At 30.1% G+C, this 24,590-nt stretch overlaps 1 protein-coding gene and 4 pseudogenes across 1 annotated transcript in view; 3 read left to right on the plus strand and 2 right to left on the minus strand.

The window, feature by feature from the left end:
* LOC149063245 (uncharacterized) overlaps positions 1–24,590 on the plus strand; it is a 102,580-nt gene that overhangs the window by 33,416 nt on the left and 44,574 nt on the right. The window contains exon 5 of the mRNA XM_089215582.1: positions 23,580–23,739. Within this exon, the coding sequence (XP_089071708.1) occupies positions 23,580–23,739 (160 nt within the window). The remainder of the gene's footprint in view (positions 1–23,579; positions 23,740–24,590) is intronic.
* On the minus strand, positions 3,844–4,409 carry LOC149063250 (uncharacterized; annotated as a pseudogene).
* Positions 10,115–10,897, minus strand: LOC149063251 (uncharacterized; annotated as a pseudogene).
* Positions 14,935–16,247, plus strand: LOC149063252 (uncharacterized; annotated as a pseudogene).
* LOC149063253 (uncharacterized) lies at positions 19,052–19,863 on the plus strand (annotated as a pseudogene).

The following is a 24,590-nucleotide window of genomic DNA, read 5'->3' on the forward strand; positions in this document are numbered from 1 at the left end:
ATCAGCTGTACAGCTAGTAGGTAGTAAATGTAGGTTCTATCCCAGTTTTTTCATTTACAGGGAGATTTGAAAACGGTTATCCACGACTTTCCCCCTTGATCGTCCAGAATTGTGAGTGCTTACTATCCCAGTTATCCCAGTTTTTTTCATGTACAGGGAGATTTCAAAACGGTTATCCACGACTTTCCCCCTTGATCATCCAGAATTTTGGGTGCTTACTATCCCAGTTTTTTTCATGTACAGGGAGATTTCAAAACGGTTATCCGTAACTTTTCATTGACCACTAGTTAGCGCTTTTTGTTTTTATCGATTGTGAACAGACTGTTGTGCACCAGGAGAAAATGTGTATTAATTAATTTTTCATGATAACTTATATTTGTTCGTGCACAGTCAACACTTTCAGGGTATTACAATTTTTTTAAATGTTGGTTACACTGTATGTGTTTTGTTTGTTTTTTTTTTTATATTCAGTTACTGACATTTAACTGTTTGAACAAGTTGTGTTTTGTAGTCCCAATTTTCTAGTAATTTCTTTAAATTTATTTTTTAAAGTTAATAATTTTTAAAAATGAATTTCCAAAAATGTACTAACGATATCCAATCATTGGTTGACCAAATTCGATTCAACTCAACACCAGCTTATCCAGAATTCACTAAATTTTCATCAAGGTTAAGAACGTTCAAAACATTTCCATCGAATACGGGTCAGAACAAATACAAATTGGCCCAGTGTGGCTTCCATTATCTAAACCTCGATGATGTAGTCCAATGTCACTGGTGTGGGATAATTCTACATAGTTTTGAAATTTTTGACGATTGTTTCATAGAACATACTCGCTTTTCGCCAAAATGTTTATTTGTATTATTAATGAAGGGAAATCAGTATGTACAAAAAGTGTTAAGTAATTATTGTAAAATCGAAGTTATTTGTAATTGTGGAACCGATTCGCACGATACCATTTGTTAAATCACGTTTATAATAATATATAATGTATGACGTAATAAACAATTTTTACACATATTTTTGCATTTTTATCTAAGGGTTTAGTTTATAATATGTTTACAAAAGAAAAAACTCTCAGTTCAACGTATGACTTCTAGCGCTTATATTTCACTATACATTGGTATTTATAGTATTAAAAATATTTTTAACTATGAGTTCACCGATAATTGTTTGTAAGTCTACTTTTGACATCCGTGCGTTTAGCAAGAAAAATATTACAGTTGGGTTATTAGTTAATAATCAGATTTCAATTATTTTGCAATTGGAATGTAAACTTTCAAAGAAAATTATTACATTAAGTTTAGAAGAATTGTTTACACTAATGTCTGAATCTAATTACAATTCAATTATTAATAATTTACATACTAGATGTAAACGTGTAAAAATAACTGATAACTTTTCATATTCAATCAATGCTAAGCATAGTATAATTACGTTGCATATAAACGACAATTACATTAGTTTGACGAACATTGACTTCGCCCGTCTTAAGCAAATACAAAATTTGATCGATTTGTATATTGCAGAAAAACAGAAGCGTTTGCTTAGTTACCAGGCCACATTTACCACAGCTTACGAACTGATTAAAAACGATGTCCGTGGTCTTCCTATCACTTGCCAGAGGAATGAATTTACCAACCAATATATTCAAAACTATGACTTTAACTATTATTCGCATCTTCAAAACGATGACACATCGTTTTTACATGAAATATTACAATTTCATTTTAACACAATGTCTGATATGATATTACAAGATCTATCAGTATAATTATTGGTTTTTAATAAAAATCGTTGAATACAATAATCTACCTGTGTTTTTTTATTATTATAAAAAGTATTACATATAAAATATCTTTATTTTAAAATATCCGATGATGATATCCACGAATTTTGACTCGAATCAAAACCCAACCATTTGACCAACATTTTATTCCCAACTTTTTTTATAATACGTTCAACTAGGAAGGTGTCTGGATAATCGGTTAACTTAATTTCTTGTTCGTAAAATCCACCTATGATTATATTGTCTGATCCATCTTTTAGTTGATAGGTTACTGGATTTGTCTGTAAAACTTTTGAAACTGTAAATATTTCTGTTGTCCTATTTGGTGTATATCCTTTACTAAACATGTGTTTATACTTTGATATTCTGACTTTACCATTAACTTTAAATTTTGATTTATATAAGGTTTTATCAATTATATGTGTATTAAATTTAATTTTGTTTGCATCCATCCTAGCTTCATTTGGGGTACATTTGATTGTTCTATGTTTTGTATTATTATAGTTTTATATAATTTTTGATATTGTATTATACCAATTCCATGTGCCTGTTACAGTAAAATGTCTATATATATTATTTTTAAGAGTTTGTATCACGCGTTCACAAATCAAACACTTGATAACACTGTATGAACTGAAATGTTTAATTTTATATTTTTTCATCAAATCTTGAAATTGTGTATTATAAAATTCTGTGCCATTATCTGTCTGCAACAATTTTGGATTAGCTTTTTTCAATATATTAGACATGGCTTTTGTGCATTCTTCACCGGACTTATTTTTTAGTGACTCAACCCAAATATATTTTGAATACGTGTCTATAACAACTAGAATATATCTAAATCCATGATTTTTTTTAGAATGAGATTGCATATCCATTAAATCAGCCTGCCAGAGGTCATCAATAAACCGTGTTACCACACAACGTCTAGGAAATATTTTTCTTGCTGGTCAATGTAGTTCATTAGCTATACTCTCGAAGGTAGACATTATACTATAATATTTCTCTCACGTAGTTCTTCTAAAATAGATATAATTTCATTATTGACACCAGTATTACCAACACTTTGTGATGAAGACAAAAGATTTAATCTAGTTACTAGCTCATTCGGATCGTCATAATAAACTAATTGTGTTTGAGGTAATACATCTTTATATAAACCACTACCTGATTTAGGATCAGGTGATGAAGTAAAATTAATCATATCTGTAGACATGCAATCTGTAGGTGAAAGACTGTTTGCGGATTGATTAAAATCAAATGATTTATTTCCTTGTGTTATTTTTCTACGTTTAGCATTAAATAACCCTAAAGGAGTAGAAGATAAAGTATTATTAAATGATTTTAAGTTGATTCATGGAGTTGTAGTCTCATTAATTTTAGCTAGTTCTTCGTTAATCTGTTTTTCCTCCATTTTCATTCGATCATACAGTGGTTTTACAACATTCATCCATTTATGATACCTTGAGGTTCTAGGTTTCCCATCTGCTTTTAAATGAACTCCAGAAGTTTTCAAAATATTGTAATAAGATTCTATATCTTCTATAGTTGTATTTTTTGGTTCCTTTTCACATAATAAAGACTGTAGTCCTGGCGTAAATTGATAATATTTATTAAGTAACAGTAATTTACCGTGACTAAAAGTTACGGAATGTTTTCCTATTTTATATGAATCGTTATTTTTATCGCATGATGTTTCTGATTTATTTTCTAGTTCAGTTGACTGTGTGTTGCATATTAAATTTTGTTTTGTATGTGTACTCAATGGTTCAATTATCGGCTTAAATGCTTCACGGAAATAGTTTTCAGAATCTATAACACCACGTTTCATTTCCATTATTTTTCGTTTAATATTTTTTTTTGATGTTATTAAATTTTCCAACAAAACTTTTTCTTTGTTCATTGCAAATAATAAATGTAATATACCTGTATGACTACCAATAACACTATGCAGATAATAAATGTGTGACGGTATATTTATATGAAAGTATAAGCACATAAAATTATTTTATTTTAATGAACGTATGAAAACCACATCTATACCTTCCTTCATTCATTTCTCGAGTTTTATCGATAACCATAAACCCATAATCACTATGATTCCAACATAAATGTAAAATTTTACGAAATTTTGAGAAATCCATATCTGTAGACGAATGATCGTTGAATATATGTCGTAAGTTTGTATCATCTTGTTTCAGTATTATTAAAAAATTCGTGTTATCTCTTACTAGCTGTTTTGATATTTTAGAATACGTTTGTGCTAAATAAAATACAGAGCTAGCACCTGAATGATACTCTGCTCATGCTAAAATATTCTCTGACTACAGATTGCGGACCGCATATTACATCATCAAAAATTATGATAGAATTTGTCTTAGTTAAGTTTGGTTTTATAACCTTATCAGCGTTAGTAAATATGAAAAAAATTGCACCTTTTAAGCCGTTTATATGAGTGATCAGATTATACATTATATTTGTTTTTCCTGAACCGCTGGGTCCAACTAGTATAGCACGTATAGTGTCAGGTAATAACGAATCGTGCCTGGACGGCTTTTTTACCGACTGAACATCAACATTTATAACATCCAATTTATCTTTCTGATCAACCAAATCCATTTTTTTTTTTTTTTTTTTTCTTTTTCTTATAAATACTCTAGAATTTCCAATTTATAATCAGTTATAAATGACGCGTTCAACACACAAGTGTAAATCAGTTAAGACTGGGAAAGGATTTGTAAACTCCCTTATAAATAGTCTTCCGTTTAAAACCCTTGTTCCAGGCTATCAGTATTGTGGTCCTGGTACAAAATTAAAAAAGAGACTAGATCGCGGTGATAAAGGAATAAACTCATTGGATTCTGCTTGTCGTGATCACGACATTGTGTATGTAAAGAGTAAAAATTTAGACGATAGACACAAAGCTGATAAAGTGTTAGAAAATCGTGCTTGGGAGAGATATTTATTTAAAAATACTCCTAGAAAAGAGAAATTTGTAGCGTACGCAGTAGCAAATACAATGAAAGCTAAAAGAAAAATAGGTATGGGTTGTAAACGGAATCGTAGTATAAAAAAAAAATAGTATACTAGCAGCAAAGAAAAAATGAAATTTAAAGAAAAAGAATGGTGGTAAAAGACTGATTTTAGCACCAAAACAGTCAGGAGGTGTAATTCCCTTAATACCTATATTTGCGGGATTGTCAGCACTTGGTAGCTTAATGTCTGGAGGTGCTAGTGTGTATAATGCAATTCAAAAAGAAAAAAGAAAAAAAGGTAGTGGTCTAAATTTAAACAAAAACAAGGTATGGAAAAAAAACTGTTAAATACGCTACCTAACAGGCCGCTTTCGTCAGAAGATATTATAAAATGTATAACCAAGTTGAAAATCAATCATTTCCGTGGAGTGTTTTCACGTGATAACTTACCTAAAAAACCGTATGTAAATGAATGTGGTATTTTAAACTTAGATATATCTTCAGGTAATGGAAGTCATTAGGTAGCGTTTCATAAAAATAAAGATAAAGTAGTATATTTTGATAGCTTTGGTGATTTACCTCCACCAATTGAATTACAACACTATTTTAAAGAGTATAAAATAGTATATAATTATTCTAACTATCAAGATTTCAATTCATTCAACTGTGGACATTTATGTCTTGAATTTTTATTATGCATGAATCTGTCACATTAAGTTTGACTGGAAACACAACTTTATTATCCACGAATTATTTCCCACCTCTTAATGTTTACAAGGATTCGGAAATAGCTTTGTTATATTTGAAAACACGAAATTTATTTCCAAATATAAATTCAACTAATAACCGACTGGAGATAGATGTAATTCCGTCATTAAATCATACACATAAACAAAAAACGTTTATATGTATTTTGGAAGAAGGATGTTATGAAATTGAAGATATTAACAACAAAATTAAGAAAGAGTTATATCACTTCAATAATGAATGGAGAACACAGCTAACATTCAACATATCTATTGATCACGTCGATTTTAGAACATACATTAAATGTAATGGAATACCTAAAGTTAAATGTTCCAAACAGTTTAGCATCTGTTTTTGGATTTGAAAAGAGAACCTATGGACCATTACATGAAGATCTTCGCTCGAGAAAAGCTGCTAATTTAAACACAATTAATTCTATAAAAGTAATGTGTAATATAGCTCAAGGATTATTCAATAACCATCTTCAAAGTCATTCGATTTATGAGTTTTTCCCTAGTGGAAGAACTGGATCGAAAGTAGTTCAGTCACCGGCAAATTTAATATATTACAAATTGAATAAAACAAATATTGATACGATAACCGTTCAGTTAGTTGATCAAGATCATAATCCGATCGATAACTTTAATGAGACATTGACAGTTGTTCTGCATATTAAACGCCACGAGTTTCATTATTAAATTTATATCTCAGATATTAGGATGTACGAGTCAGTCACTTTAAGTTTAATCGGGGACAAAACCATATTATCTGCAAATTATTTTCCGTCTATAAACCTTTACGAAGACTCAGAAATTGCTTTGTTATGTTTGCAGACATTTAATTCATTCCCGAATATCAACAAAGATAATAATAAATTTGTTATAGAAGTAGGTGATCATAATAATAATAATGATCGTATGTGGTGTTATATTAAACTGGAAGAGGGATGTTATGAAATTAAAGATATTAAGCATCGCGTTAAGGAACAAATAAATATTTATAATGAACAATTCAAAACTCAGTTAACATGTGACATTTCGGTTGATCCTAACGATTTCAGATCAAATATAAAATGTAATGGAATACTACACTTTGAGATTGCACATAGCATAGCACCTGTATTGGGTTTTGAAAAACAAGAATATAAGCCAGATTATGAAAGACTCTTATCTACTCATAGATCGGAAAAACCTATGAATTTAAACACAATTAATTCTATAAAAGTAATGTGTAATATAGCTCAAGGATCATTCAACAACCATCTTCCAAGTCATTCGATTTATGAGTTTTTCCCTAGTGAAACGCTAGGATCGAAAGTAGTACTGTCACCGCCAAATTTAATATATTACAAATTGAATAAAACAAATATTGATACGATAACCGTTCAGTTAGTTGATCAAGATCATAAGCCGATTAACAATTTTGGTGAGACATTGACAATTGTGTTACATATTAAACGTTACGGTTCTTGAGATGGGATTAAAATTCAATATGAACCCACTACTTCGGATCAGTGCAACTAGTCATAAGAATAAAGTGCTGCCAGCAACATCAAATAAAATTAAAAAATTAACGGTGAAGAATAAAAAAATTTTGCAAGTTCTGGGTTATCAATTAAAGCAGAATGCCTGAAAGTGATATTTTGGATATAACTTCACAGTATGAGTTGGATTCTAAAATTACGAAAATTGAATATCATTCATACACACCGTATACAACATCATTTAATAATAATGATGAAATACGTATATCAATACAGCAAACGGATGTCTATCCATATCTACACGAAAGCTTTATTTTTTTGGAAGGGCTAATTGATGATGCTACCAAAGTGAAACTTACTAATAACGGTTACTCTTACCTCTTTGAGCAAATACGATTGGAAATCAATGGGATAGAAGTAGATAGCACACGTGTACTTGGAATCACTAGCTTGTTGAAAGGTTACCTATCCGGTACGCCAGACAACTACAATTGCTATGAAAATGCTGGCTGGAATTTTAAAAACGCAACGCAATCGGAAAATGACAAAGGCGAATTTAGTGCTTTCATTCCATTGAAATATTGGTTAGGTTTGTTTGAAGACTATAAAAAAATATTGGTGAATTCTAGATTGGAATTAATATTAACGCGAAGTCATAGCGATTTAAATGCATTAAGTTTAAAAAATGGTATAACTGCTGCTACATCCAAAGTTACTTTAAACAAAATAGTATGGAAGGTTCCGCATATCACTGTTTACGATGGAGAAAGGTTGAAATTATTGAAACTTGTAGAAAAAGAAAAAGTCTGTTTATTCCTTTTAGATCTTTTGAAACTTTTGAATATCCTGAATTAGGAACCACCAAAAAAGTTGTATGGAATTTGAAAACTGCCTCGAAATTAGAAAAACCGCGATTTATAATAATCGGATTACAAAAAGGACGTAAAAATACTATTACAAAAGATTGTAGTATATTTGACCATTGTAATTTAACAAACGTTAGAGTATATCTTAATTCTATAGCATATCCGTATGATAATTTGAATTTTGATTTTTCAAAAAATAATTTCACCTTATTATGTGATATGTATACATCGTTTCAAGAATCGTATTATGAAAAAAGTATACGGAACCCTATATTGAGTCCATCTACTTTTCTTGCAAATGCTCCAATTATAGTCATTGATACTTCGAAGCAGAACGATTCAGCCACAGCCTCAGCAGTAGATGTTCAATTAGAAATTGAAGCATCTGAATCGCTTACAGGTGTAACTGCTTATTGTTTATTAATTCATGATCGTATTGTAGAATATGTACCTTTTACTAGAGAAGTAAGAAAACTTGTGTAATTATAATTCAGAACTAATTTTTTAACAATAAAAAAAAAATCTATAATTATTAGTGTATAATATTTTCATGAAATATTATTTCAGTTTTATATAGTAAGATTTGATGAAAAATAATTTTGACTATAGGTAGTGTAAAAATTTGGTGTATATACACTAAGTATTTTTGTGTGTTTAATAAATAGGTGCATGTGTGTAATCACACAGTATAATGTGTAATACAGTAAATCAGTGATCCTGAGGTGACACTCCATCTTAATCATTGTGTTATTACCCCAGAGTAAATAAATGCACTGTAAACATGGAAAATGTACTAACACAAGATAATCACCAATTAGGTTTATAAAACTAAATACTTGAAATACAAATAATTATGTACAATAAATAAAAATAATTTTATAACACACAATTTCAAATTAAAATGATAAACTATAAAATGCAACAATATTTAATATATTATTGTTGTATAAAAACATAAATGGGTTTGTATGTAATATTAACAATAAAAAATCAAATTATAAACATTACACACCATTAGGTTATTTAAACTGATATAATTCAATTTTAAAATAATTAGTCAATATTACAATATTGCCAATCATAATACTTACAATTTATCGTAAAATTAGATGTAATATAAAAATAAAAAATAAAAAAATCATACATAAATGGTAGGTAATGTTAATGACAAGGTTTTAAAATATAAACATAATTTTACAAAAGGTTTGTAACCAAATCATCAAATATTTTTTCAATTTTTACAATTTATAAAATGTTTAATACTCAACTTATCAACTACAGATTAATTCAAACAATAAAATATTATGTTGCGTTTAGAAATACTAAATTTTTAAATAATGATTATCATTAATTTATTTTTATTAATAGGTATATTATAATATAAAAATTAATCAATTTGTTATATGATTAGGTTTCAATAGCTCACGTAATTAATTTCACTTTATAATAATTTTTTTTTTAAATTAGATTTTGTATTGGTGATATATTATTGAGATAATTAAAAATGCATTTTGTTAGATTAACATCTAAAACTGGGTCATGTAAATATGTTTTGTTATGGTTCTCTTTACAAATTATATTATGAGTTTCTTCCAAATTGGTGAGTCTACCTATTTTTCTTATTTTGTCTATATATTTTTGTAATAGTGTTTTATTGTTAACTGTATTTATTATTTGTAAATAAAAATTACCATCATTATATAAATCATAACTATATAGTCATGTTTAATATTGTAATATTTATTCCGAGTCTTTTTAAAATTTCTTTGTCTGTATTTCCATTCCATGTGATTATTGTGGGTTTTTTATTTTGAAATTTGGAATAATTTAATATGAATTCTTTTGTTAAATTACTATGTTTTGGTTAAGAAGCTAACATTTAGTTCGTTTAAAAGGTCATCTTTTTTCTCTGGTTTGTTTTTGAATATTCTTTTGATTGCTCTTATTATTGTGTTTATATTTTCCCTTGGTAATTCAATATATTGTGATTCTTTTCTTAATAGTAATGGTTGACCTTTGAGTTTAATAGTTGTTGATTTTTTATGTTGATTTGTGATTGTACCTGATACAAGAACTAATGTGGTTTTCTCAATCATAGTAAATTCGAAATCAATAATTATGAAGTTCATTTTTATCTTGTGAGTCCTGTGATTTACATATATTTTTTAAATTAGTTTAATTTATAATGACCATATGGTAGTGTACAAATACCATCTTTTAATATAACACGTTTATCATCATTTGCGCTCAATACTATTTTTCTCACTGTTTTTGAATACACATTATGTTTGGTTGACTGTATTGAGTTATATCACAATACGCACTAATTTGACATGATTCATCATTTTGTGCATACAATTGTTTAGAATTTTGCATCCGGAACTTTGTTAAAATATCTAAATAATGACTGACTGTCATATACTTGTCTCTTACATACTTTTTTACACCTTTTGCCTTTTCGTGTTCAACACCACTTACTGTATAAGCATATAATTTAGGTCTTAGCGTTACAAATTGTGTCATTATCTCACCCTTTAGTTCATCTTTAAACAAACCGGGGGTGTTCTTATGTTTATCACTATAACAAAAGTGATTAGTGGGAAAATTAGAAGTATCAAAGTAACTCAATAGATCAAATTTTAAATCATTAAAAAAATTATTTGTTTCAATTCGATATATTAATGAATCGGTGTCAGTATATAACAGTGATATTTTTTCCCCGTATTTATTTTTCATTACGTTATAATGAAAATTATAAATATATGTTTTCGAAATGTCTAAAATAGAAAATCCAACGTATATTGGTTTATCAAATTTAATCTTTTCTTTTTGAAAATGTAAAGACATTAGCTCATTGGAATATATAGTCCTATCTAAGAAATTAGGTTTTCTCATTAATCTATGAGCTTTTCGATCATCGCTTACTAACTTTATATTCAATCTTTTACGCGGATTTTCCATACATTTTCCATAAACACTATTCACGAGTAATTTCCAAAATTCATATTCAAACTTGTTTTTTGCCAAGACCCTCATACTGGTACATTTATTAACATAGGGGGCTAACCATTTTGATTGATTAAACTTAATTATTTTATGAACTTTTACGACTTTTAAACCATTATTTGAATCGCCTGCTTTAATAATCTATAATGAACGACATAATTTGTCTTATTATTTAAAGTTGTCAGCAGTTTATTAATCTTAGAATTTGGTGGGCAACTATTGTGGGGTAAAAAAAGTAAATCCCTATGCTTGGTATGCAATTGTTCGGGGTAAACAACATCCACGTCCAGTATATATCCAATAGATGCATCATCATCTATTGTAGTAACGTCTAATGTCAAATCATTATACCACTCAAAATTTTTGTATGGTAAACTTGCAAGCATTGATTTGCCATAAAGATTAACACAATCGAAATACGCTAAATAAACATGTGGTTTTTTTTCGTTGTAATTAATTCCATCAACATCGGGTAGATTAGCTCTGGCATAACGTCTTACAGATTGACATACCCCCCCCCCCTCTTATTCCATTCTCTATCATAAGAAGCATTGAATAATCTTTTAACCTTTCAAGTTTTACACCAGTATAATATAACATTGCGTCAAATGCAAAACCAGGTGCTGTCAAATAATAAGAGGCGTCTAAATTAAAAGTTTTCAAACAAATATCTCTAAAATTTTCAAATACATCAGCCAGAATCAATATGTCAGTTAATAAATATAAATCACTATACTCCCCTAGTGTTTTTATATTAAACTTTTCCCAAACATTGCATGCATGCATATAATCTTTTTTAGAAATATAGTCATCTGTTAACGAATTATAAAATTTAATCCTGGGTGGTAATGCTGTGTCTTTAAATTTCGATTTACAGTTTACATACTCGTACGGAAATACACCTTTCCGAATAACTAAATCAATGTTTTTTAACGGAAAGTGATGAATAATTTCACGGAATCTTGTTTTATCTTCAGCCAAATTAGTAGCTAAATTAGAGAGTGATTCTGACATGAACATAAAAGTGTCTACAAATTTTACATAAAATTTATCCAAAATTTGTTTACTAAATGACAAATATTTTTCACCCGAGTTTGGAATAATGCGTATGTCATTATCATTACAATCTAAGGTACGTACAATAAAATGACCGTCATACGCTAAATTATGGAAATATACTGGTACAAATGATGGTTTTTGTGCCAAAAAATTACAATTTAAGCATAAAGCCCTTAAATATTTGCCGGTAAGATGTGAGTGGTCTCTTACTTTTAATACGGTTTCATTATTAAATAATTTCGAACAAAGTGCACATTTTGATGAATTAATATATTGACTTTCTTCCTTTTTTTGTTAATTTATTCATTGATTTATTAGTATTATAAAGATAATAAATTTTAGTAGTAATATCAATTATTGTTGACATAAAATGCTTTGATGGATTTTTACCTCTATAAATTATCGGATTTCTAGGAATTTTAAATTTTTTTACTAATTCTTCCTGGACGATACTGTAATCGATTTTAACGTAAAACCCATAACTCATGGGTTTATGATAATGTGTGATTTTAGTATTGCTTGTAATAATCTTATTAATTGGTTTTAAAAAACATTCAAAATCAGCATACATTACTATAGGAATTCGATCAGCTCTATTATATTTATTATAATATATAAATTCATCATCGTGTGGATCGATCATAACGGGCTTACAAAGTTTGTGTTTTTGACAAATTACTTTATGACTATCAAGACCATGCGGCCCCCATGGCTTATTTTTATTTGGATTATTACTAAAAGTCGTAAAACATCGCTTGCAAATTAATATTTTTCTTTCGTGTTTAGTCCTTTGTGATCTGATCAGTCGGGAGAAATTACTTATATAACAATAATGTGTTGTTGATGCATTTGAGAAAAAAAACAAATCGTAATGATCTGATTTTTCGTTATTATTTATATGAAGTGGGTAAATTTGGCATTTAACATTACAACTATAAACATTAACAGATATGTTATTAATTTTTTCAAATTTTTTTAGTTGATTGATTGGTGTAGGGTAATCTATACAATTAAAATTAAGTCCACTTTTTTTTTCTAAAAAATTAAAATATTTAATACTAAAATTATTTTTATTTTTTTTTTTCATTAAATTTTGATAAAATCGCATATTTAAAACATTTATTATCATAATTCACAACATTTATTATTGCCTTTTTGTCATAAATTGATTTTGGCAATTTTATGAATGATGAACCACCCAATAAATTCACTTTATTTGTTCTTAATTGGAGACCATCTAAGCTAATTTGTCTCCAAGAAGAACCCTTCAGCAAAAATGATTCCTGTTCGTTTAATAATTTATCAAACATGTTTTTAAAAAGGGTGGAAAAATTTGAAGTAAAACAACATAAAACATTTTTTGTTTTAAAAGCAACATCCCGTACTTCCCCCGTAATCAAATTTTCATATACTAAGTCCACAAATAAATTAAATTTATAGGTAGATGAGGAACATAGATCTTTCAGTTTAGATTTTAATGAAGAAGAAGTAGAATTTAAAAATGATAATAAGTCAATAAGGTTTTCGTTATTTTTAAAATAAAAAGTTTTTGATCGATTATTTTTAAATTTCTCAACTTCTACTAAATTCATTCCCGTTGTGTTTAATCGGTTAATTTTTTTAATACGATTATATTTTAACATTCTTAACAATTAATATAAAACTATACTAAAATAAAATATATTAAATTACTTATGTATGTACTGTTGATTGAAGTAGATCGTCGGTGAAATTGGTTATTGGGAACACTTGTATTACATAATCCTCATCGGGTTCAGCATATAAATTACGGTTGTCACAAACAGTGGTGTATTTTTGACATACTATGCACCTACGTCTTTGGCAATATGTTTGTAACACATTTATATCCTTGAACATAATATGGATTGCATCGAAATGTAAATTTATAAGATCTGAACTAAAATATATTCGATTGAAATGATTAGCACATTCAAACGAACAAAATATATCACCGATATTATAATCAAATGAATATCGAACTTCCCTCACGACAAAAGCTGAATGCCACTGACGAAAATATTCATAAACTTCGCGCTCACTATGAGCAAATGGATATTTTGCGATGTGCCGTATTGTGATCGGTGGTATATGGCTTATTACATTACAAGGGTTGACATCAGGTATCACCTCTGTTTAAAAATGAATACAATGATTATAATTTTTAAAATTTAAATTTAATAAATTAATTAACACACAATGAAATATTCATAACACGAATATACTGCTCACTGTATACGTCGATCTTGTTTACCAACTTGTTGAGTATAACCTGTATAACTGATCCAATATGAACACACTATTGAACTATTTAAGTAACATGGAAAGCAACCAATTTATAGCAGATATACCGTGGCTATGTTAATTTAAAATAGATTATATTTGCAAACAGCACCTTATATGATAATGTAAAATATAAAATGTGTGCAAATTTTATTTATAATCAAAAACGTATAAAATGATGGTTGCCAAAACTTAATAGCTTTTCACATCAATCGATTTTTAACTATATAAACAATACCACATATGTTAAAGCAAATAAAACGTGTGCAAATTATTTTATTTATCATCATTGGCGTCGAATAAATTAGTAAAAATAAAGAGACCGAATGTGAATTTCATCAGTTAACTTTAAACAGTAGGTACTTGAATGCAACCAATTTATAACAGATATACCGTGGCTATGTTAAATTTAAAATAGATTATATTTGCAAACAGCACCTTATATGATAATGTAAAATATAAAATGTGTGCAAATTTTATTTATAATCAAAAACGTATAAAATAGATAAAACGTATAAATGATGGTTGCCAAAACTTAATAGATTTTCACATCAATCGATTTTTAACTATATAAGCAATACCATATATGTTAAAGCAAATAAAACGTGTGCAAATTATTTTATTTATAATCATTGGCGTTGAATAAATTAGTAAAAATATAAAATAAAGAGACCGAATGTGAATTTCATCAGTTAACTTTAAACAGTACGAGCGCATTGCAATAATGTCAGACATGAGCGTACAAAATTCCACTGATGAAGAAATCAATGTAAGTAAATTAATATTATATAATTAATATGTTTTAATTTATCACCATTTATCAACAATAAGTTAAAAACTTAATAATTTGAATTCAGGAATATTATTCATCTCAAAAAAATGCACAAATGCAGAATACTAAAAAACCCAAAATCGCCATAAAAGCTAAATCAAAAAAACAGAAATTAATAATGTCTAACACAAGTGATCAAAATTCAGATGATGAAGAAATCAATGTATGTACACCGTTATAACTATAATCATAAATATTTTTAATTTCCATACATTACATATCCATAATATGTTAAAAACATTAATAATATAAATTTAGGAACTTTATAATCATCGAAAAAATACACAAATGCAAAGTTCTAAAAAACCCGAAACCATCATAATAGCTAAACCAAAAAAACAGAAAGTAAAATATTGAACTTTTTAATAAAATATTTATCAAATAATATTGTTTTTTTTTATAGTTTCAGACACATTTATTAAAACTGGAACAAGTGTATAATGGTATATCAACTGTGCGCAATGATAACTGTATACGCATAAAAAATCAGATGGTGAAAATTTTTGCATCAAAATATACCCCCCATAAATACAGGAAGTGATTATTTGGTTGTTCAAAAATACAAAACTTCGGATATGAAAAAAGTAGACACAAAAGACAGGTAACTTTTATTATTTTGTATAAACAAAATATATTAGTATTTACTGTGGGGGGTATCATTTAAATGAATATAAGGAAAAAATTAAGTACATAGTACTATGTTAACGCTTATAACCAAACAATTTCGTGAACATATATAATGATGTTTCGTTGTTGATACTAATAATATTCTCCCAGTATGTAAAATATTTAACTGCTCAACAATTGTGTCATTTAGTAGTATATTTGATAAAATACCTATGTATGCTAATATGAAAATATATGCATTTATAACATGCAACCATTAATTTGTTTTAGATGGAAAACCACAACGTTTAACGCAAAAACTACTCTGAATGAAAAAAATAAAGCAGACAATACAATAATGGCAGGATTTATTAATGGATAAGTTTATGAGTAACAGCGAAAAACAAATTGAATCTTATAAATAATAGCAATAATATGTTTATATTATTTTAGTTTTTACTAGATGGAACACACTTACATTTATACATTTTTATTTATTACCAAACGATTAAAATATTTGTATACAATTATATTTTAGAAAGCTTTCAACTAATGTTATGGAAACATATTTTGTTTATTTTATCCAGCATACATTTAAGATTATTTAACAAAATGTGATACATATAAATAATGATTATTATGAAGGTATAAACAAATTATTAAGTAACAAGCTTGGTGGTATTTTATGATTGTTTTGTTTTTATTGATTGGTTACAGCAGGCTTAAATATAATGTCTGAAAATTTGTATTTGTTGTAATTCAAGTAAAAATGACTTCTCTTCATTTTTCAGGTCAATCATTTTGAAATTATAATCTTTGATATATGTACTGATAAAATCACATCTAATACATTCAGGTGTCAAATATAAAATATCATACTTAATAATTATACATGCGTTATTGAAAACAGTTTGATACATCACAAATTTATTGGTCAACCCTTCGATATTTATCCAATATAAATTTATTTTTTTATTTTTCTGATGTATGCTGAAGATCAATTTGACTATTATGGCACACATGGTGTGACTAGTATTGATTTAATTATTGAATTCAAGATGATAATATTTTGATTTGGATTTCACTCTAGTGGATCTTCTATGTGTCTTCAATGTAATATGGCAGTGTCGTCGTATTGATTGATCATTATTGATTGAAATATATGTTCCAATTTTAATTAAATTATTATTACTTTGTTGAGGGGACCAATAAATAAAATACAACATAGTCAACACTACTACACTGTAAAAAATTACTAAAATCATATTTAGAAAAATTCAAATATATACCACAATGTGCAAACAGAGTATCGTAAAACAGTTTCATTACATTATGAAAGTTAAAAATGATTATTTAATTTATGATTTTTGTTTATTGATCAATATTTTTTTTCAAATCAGAAAACAAATAATTGATAACAATGCATAAACATGTGTCAGGTCCACAATCACAATTTTGATTTGACCATGCGCATACAGTAAAATGATTATTGTTTTTTTCGGTTCCACATTTATTAGCATAATTTTTTAATTTCGATAATAATGTATAAAATGCAGCTAACTCATTGAAAAAAAAAAATGTAAACTCGTGGACTAGTTGACTATGACACTGGGTATAGTATTAACATACTTACTTACCCTAAATTTAAACTCTAAACTCAACGCCTTAGCCCACTAGGCCATGAGTCTACAAGTAACTTAATTATTATTTTGTGCATATAAGTTGAAATAACTAATAAAAAACGCGCTAGTCACATCACCAAAATTATCTCCGCCCGATTATAGCAAACCGTTCTGTCTACAAACCGATGCAAGCGAGATAGGCGCGGGTGCAATTCTTTTCCAAAGTGGTGACAGACCTGAGGAAAGACGCATAGTGTCCTACGCGAGCAAAAAGTTTAACGAGACACAAACAAGGTATGCCGCGGTCGAACGCGAGTGCTTGGCTGTAATATGGGCGACCGATAAATTTCGTCCCTACCTAGAGACCCGGCGATTTGAACTCCTTACCGACAACTCGGCGCTGACGTGGTTACATAGGGCCAAGGACAAAAATTCTAAATTAACACGTTGGTCACTACAACTAGCTAATTTAGATTTTAGTACAGTACACGTCCCGGGAATACATAACGAAGCACCAGACTTGTTATCCCGCGACCCGGCTACCGGGCCACCCGTAGACGAGGAGCAACTCTAAGAAAAATTGGTCGGAGCACCAACAACTCCGACGACAAATGTTGACCTCGAGGCCGATCGTATCTTATCTATGTTCGAAAACTACGACAGAGACAACACCCCCCTCACCGCAACGACGTTAGAACAGTGGCAGTCCGATGACACCACGATATGCGACGTCATCGGCGGTCTCAAGCTAGACGGGCCAGCACGTAACACAAGGAACGCCACTTATGTCTTTTCCGACAGGCTCTTACGTGTAAACGTCGGCCCTAACGCACTCATCGTGATACCGAAATCCAAAGCACAACACGTAATTTGGAGGTGTCACGATCACGTCTTATCCAACCACCCCGGTCGGAAAGAGACGTACCGGGCGGTTCGGCAACGGTACTATTGGAAAGGTCAAAAGAACGACGTAAGGTTATATGTCGGTGCGTGCCACGTATGCGCGTGCACAAAACCACTAAACACACGTCCTAATGACCCAATGCAACCTAGAACCCCCCGACAACCTTGGGAAGTTATTAGTATCGATTTAATGGGCCCATACTCACGTTCCGGTAAGGGAAAATCGTATATACTAGTAGCAACTGACTGTTTTAGTAGGTGGACCGAGGCTTACCCCCTAGGCACAGCAACCTCTAAGACAATAATCGAAACGTTAGAACGCGAGTTCTTCTCACGTTTCGGTTACCCGCGCGTGTGTCTCAGTGACAACGGCCCCCAATTCGTGTCGAACGAGATGTTAAACGCGTTAGAACGTTGGGGAACACAGGGTTGGACAACTCCAATTTACCATCCGAGGGCCAACCCAGTCGAACGCCGAAATCAAGGTTTGAAAAAAGGTTTGCACGCACAACTTGTAGACGGCAACCACAAATCTCGGGACACAAGACTACCCGCAATCCTATTTTCTATACGGAACAGGTGTAATGAACAGACATGCTACCCACCCGCGGTCCTCGTTCTCGGCAGGGAATGCAAAAGACCCGGAGATTGGGTGCTGTAAAGTTCAACACCGGTCGGTATCGGAAAAGCACAGGAAGAGAGGGTAGTGCGGGAGCAACAGGTTTTAAGCAAAAAGGTAGGGATACAACCAAGCGCGAACACCGGGACACCGGTAAAGTTCAGCAAGGGCGACGTAGTATACTACAAAGCTCACCACCTATCAAAGGCACATTGCAATTTTCATGCCGGGTTCGCACCGAAATGGTGGGGACCGGTAGGGCTGGCGAAGCAAGTCGGAAAAGGAGTTTTCCTGACCGACCAGCAGCCACCACGGAAAATACATGTGTCTTGCTTAAAACGCGCACCCACGGGACAAAATTAAAATATATTATTGTTCCGCTTGCGTCACCACAACCACACCAACTGATTGCATAAATTGTTATTTTTTTTTTGTACCCCCCCCCCCCCCCCCCACCTATTACTCCTTTCCTGTACGGCAACGATGTATTTACAGACAACATAAGCGGACAAAACGGGGAGAAGTGGCAGCAGGTGGCCGACCTCATAGCACAGCTCGGGCTAGTGGCCGCGGGCCAGCCAACAACAGCCGCTCAGGTCAACAGAATGACCACACACCACCTGTTACAGGACTCGGTGCGGGCGGCCATCTACCGTCGGGGCTGGGACGATCGGACGGCGGACATTCAGCGGACCTTAAGCAACAACCAAGGTCCACACGGATGCCGCCAACTACATCAGCGCGACCGCTGCGATCACGGCCGACCAGACCCGTACCCCTGCCACCCAGGGAACCAGCACCGTCGCCCGGGCCGTCAGGGGTAGCTTCGACATCGGTGGTAAAGGTAAAAACGGAGGCACAGCAGGCGAGGAACAAGCGGAAGTTCCAGAAGCTGAAGGAAAAGAGACAGGCAAGGGAACGCAACGCGAGCCAGCAACCACGGCTCGCCAACGTCACAACCCACACCACCAACGGCGATGGAGGTGGACCCACCGGTGACCAAGGGACAGAACCCCAAGGAGCCGGAAACGTCCACCAGCCAGGTGCAGCCTGACCAGCGCCCACGGCGGATTCAGCCGTCGTGGACGCTTGGCTGGCCGCACCGGGCCTGTCGCTGGAGGAGCTGCCGGAGATACAGTACGACAACAAGTCGTTCTTCACTCCGGCCGGGTCCCCCAACCGACCGTAAAACGAACGGGGAAGGCAAGCCTACCTCAAGCACGCGCAAGAGGTAGGGCAAGCCGACCTGCTCACAAGGGTACACCGGCGCTGCCGGTACAACCGTACCCCGGTTGGCGGTTTGGCGGGGGAGTATGACACGGCCCGCAACGGCAACCAGTACAAAGTACAGGTGCCGCAGCGACCTGCCTACGCTCTTGTCAACAGCCACCACGGGGTACGACCGCGCGACAGTCGACTCTCCCGCCACGCCGCAAAGGCACTAGGCGGGACGGGAAGAGAAGTCGCGCCGGACGCGGACCGGCCGTCGCCGGTATCTCTCTCGTTCACCGACCTTCGAAACACACACGTCGATTCGGATACGCCGACACCTGTGCGCCGATACGCACACGCCGACACACGCTGTCTCTATTTTTTTCTTTGTAAAAGAATTCTTAAATCCTTGTTGCTACAATAAACGTGGCCCAGCCACAGTGATCAAGTAAACGACAAGTGGTTATTTGTTTTTACATACCCTCGACCGGCCTTCAACTCTGTCATCGCCGAGGCCGCGTCAGCGTGTTAGCACATAATTTGTTTTCTCTCTCTGATCAATAGACAATAAGTAACATAAAACATTTTGGTATGTTTTTAGCTTTAATATTATAGTGAATTGACAATAGGTCATATTATCAAACTTAAAAATATTATCTAAGGTACATCATATATTTTAATTGTTAGGTACATATTTTATTTTTTAATACAAATTTTGGGGCATTCGACATATTAATATTTTACATAGTTAACCTATAAGTTAATAACAAACTTCTAAATAAAAATATCAATAATAGCCTATGATATTCCCTAGATAGTATACACCTTTAATTTTGATAATAATAATAATAATTAACTCTAACATCAAAGCCAACAACACACAAAATTGAATTTTTTATACATAATATTGCACGTGGATCAGAGACAGAAAACAAATTGTGAGGAGCTATATATTATTGCGTTCCTTAATAAATTTACAAAAACATGTTGTAATAAGTATTCACTATTCAAATCAATTTTAATTTTCTTTCAAGAATTTTGTGACAACTTTCAGATTTTAAAATGTTTTATTTTAACATTCTTAACTCTTATTAGTATGTTAAATTATATAAGGGTTAAAATATCATAAGTTTATTTATATACCTATATGATATAATTATAAAAAAAAAATTAAGAGCATTATCATTTTGAAAAAGTTATTAAAGAAAAATAATCAAATTTTTCTATTTTTCAGTAGATAAAAATGTGGACAGTGGTGCATTTCATTAATGAATATGCGGTTGAAGCTGTTCCTAGCCATTGGGTAAAAAAAGACATTTGTGGTTGGCCAAAAAATAATATAAAAAAACATATACAATCTAGAACAATCCTTAATAAATATGGTTTTGATTATTTTCCTTCTAGAACGTTAAAAAAAGGCATTGGTAATTACAAGTTATTTACCCATTTAATGGATAGTATAATATATTTTTTTAGAGCAGTTATCAATTGATTTTTCTATAGCTAGTTATTTCGAAGCCAAGTCAAAAGTAAAAAAAGCTGAGAAAACATCTGATCTTTCAACTAATGATGAAATTCAGACTAAGATTAGAAGAAAAAAAGTATTGGTTCAAGATCCTCCGATTTTTAATCAATCGTTAAACGAAGGTAAATTTAAAACTATACAATTTTAGTGTTACTAAATTAACTATTAATTATAAACTTCTATATATAGGTAATTCATCAAAATCTTTTAATGACTATGAGACATTAAACAGTTGTAAAATTATGAGTTCACAAATTCCAGTTAAAAGAAGCTTATTTAATACAACTTTTCCTAGTCCAGGTATTGATCTAAAAAAAATTTTGACTGCTTTTTAACAGAAATTTAATTATAATTATGCCATAAGAATGAAGATAGTATAAATACTAACTAAATCTAAGTATAAATTATAAACATTTATCTATAGGTAATTTATCAAAATCTGCTAATGACTATGAAACATTAAAAAATTGTAAAATGATGAGTTCACAATTCCAGTTAAAAGAAGATTATTTGATGCAACTTCATCTAGTCAGGGTATTGTTCTAAAAATAATAATGATTTTATTTTAATTAAAGCTCAAATATAATTTTGACATGAGAATTGAGATAGTGCAAATACTAATAATTATGTTATAATAATTATATATTAATAATAATAATAATAAAAGTTAATAACATAAGTTAATTCTATAATAATATCTTATTAATAACAATAATATCTTATTAATAATAATAATAGTTAATACTGTATACACATTATATGATATGCCTTATTATAAAATAATATGTTTTATATTTTTTTTAAAGATTTTTCAGATGATTTTTGTGGTTTAAAAAATAGTAACCAGAATGATATTCCTGATTCACCAGATATTTTTAACTCTTTAACTGATTTAAAAGATTCATCTAATACTTATGGTAATCAATAATAGATTATTTCCTAATATATACTTTATAGTATATACAATATAATATAGTATTTATACTTTTTATCAGGAACAATGCAAAGGTCAACTGTTGTATACACAACTGCATCTCCATTTAAAGTCACTCCGGTGGATTCTAATCAATATGAAATCATTGAAGTAAACCAACCTATAAGTAAAAGTTACAGGATGCTTGATTCCGGTAAGGAAAAAACAATAAATGTACTTGCATTCGAAACAGTTTCAAAATTAATTAGTTTCTAAAATGTTTTTAAAACATATTCAAATTAGTCTGTTTTATTATAAATTGATTAGTTATCATATTTAATTATTTGGAATATTAATGTCAACTATATTAAACATAAATTCATTCATTTTACTATCTATAATATTGTACTGTAACTATTTTAATATTAATACATATTTATTTATTGTGCATGAATATTATTTTACTTTTTATGTAATAACTGTTATTTCTACAGGGACATCTTCATTTCATGGTGCTATAGATAAAAACAAACCAACTTTTAATGCTTCTCAACGTGAATCAATTTCTGATGGTAATAATTATTATATTAATATCTTTTATTCTTATAGTTTTCTTGAAAAATCATTTCATTGTTTATCTATGTTGATATAGAAACATTGAAAAAAATATTGAGTGTAGTCATGAAAATTAAATATGATGTTGAGAACATTGGGCATAATCAAACACGAATAGACAACATTTTAACTGAAACTATTATAAATATGGGTAGTATTTCCCAGTAGTTGTCATGAAAATTCAAACATTAATGATGATAATGATTATTGTTTGTTACTTTCACTACATAACGAGGACGAACTAAATAATTTTGAAGAAAAATTATTAAACAAGTCTTTTAGATTAAATGTTGTAAGTACTATTTAAAAATAGTTTTTTAAATGATAAGTTTGATAATAACTCTGAATATTTCTTATTTAAAATGTTGTATTTTTTTTTGTTTTTTTTTTTTTAATAAAAGGCAATTTAAAAAAAATAAAAAAAATAAAAATGTATGATTTCCCTTTAATTTGTTTTCAAATAAAAAATAATAATAAATCAGCTATATTAATTTTATTATTCCAGGTTAATGGTCTCAAAAGATTGGTGAAAAAATCATTGACATCAACAATAAGACAAATGTTAAGAACAGTTTTCGATGATGAATTTTTGAAAATATTTAGTTATGTTGGACAGAAGAAAAAAAAGATATTTTCTTCATTAGCTTCATGTGCTATTATATTTGGTAATATTTTTAAAAAATAAGAACTTATTATTAGAGGTATTTTATTATATATTTCCAAAGGTTGGTAGGCAAGCAATAATAAAAATAATTTACTCAAGTTAGGTATGTTAAGAGAAATCAAAATTGATAAGTTAGTAGTTAAAAATTAATAAATCTTAAATTTGACTCAATAAGTTAAAATTGTATGAAAAAAAAATGAAATTAACTGTGTTTAAAAAAGGTTAATCTACTTTTTTTTAAACTACTATGTGGATTACATAAAGAGTAACTATTATTTCTAATTTATAAACAATTTTATCATAATGTTTAATCTACGTACTTATTTTACTTTACGAGATAACCAAATTTTTAAACTATATACACAATCTCTCAATTAATAATTTAACAAATATTAATTTTTTTTATATAAAATTTCATTTAAGGTTAATATCTAATCTACTATAATATATCAATATATGAAATTATTTTTTCAAGAAAATGTTCGTACTATATAGTATTGGATTACCTTAATTTTAACTTTAATATTATTAATTTACATATGAAATCATCAAATTTAATTTTTTTTAAACTTAATGGACTATTTTGAAACTAACTGTTAAATGATAAGTTATTTAAACTGTCAATTAAACTAGTTAAGTTCATAAGTTGATGAAAAAATTAAACTTTTTAATGAGTTAATGCCCATATGTGTAGGTATTTTTAATAACTACCTATATAAACAATAGAATACAATATGTATTGGGTACCATTGAATAATAAACCTATTATCTGATATATTATACAATATACATCTTTAAATAATCGATTACTGTTAGAAAAGTATTTCAAATATTAACTGTAACTATAATTAG

Source organism: Diuraphis noxia, unplaced genomic scaffold, assembly GCF_037042655.1.
Source record: "Diuraphis noxia isolate RWA-SAM2 unplaced genomic scaffold, SU_Dnox_SAM2 contig0001, whole genome shotgun sequence".
Taxonomy (NCBI): domain Eukaryota; kingdom Metazoa; phylum Arthropoda; class Insecta; order Hemiptera; family Aphididae; genus Diuraphis; species Diuraphis noxia.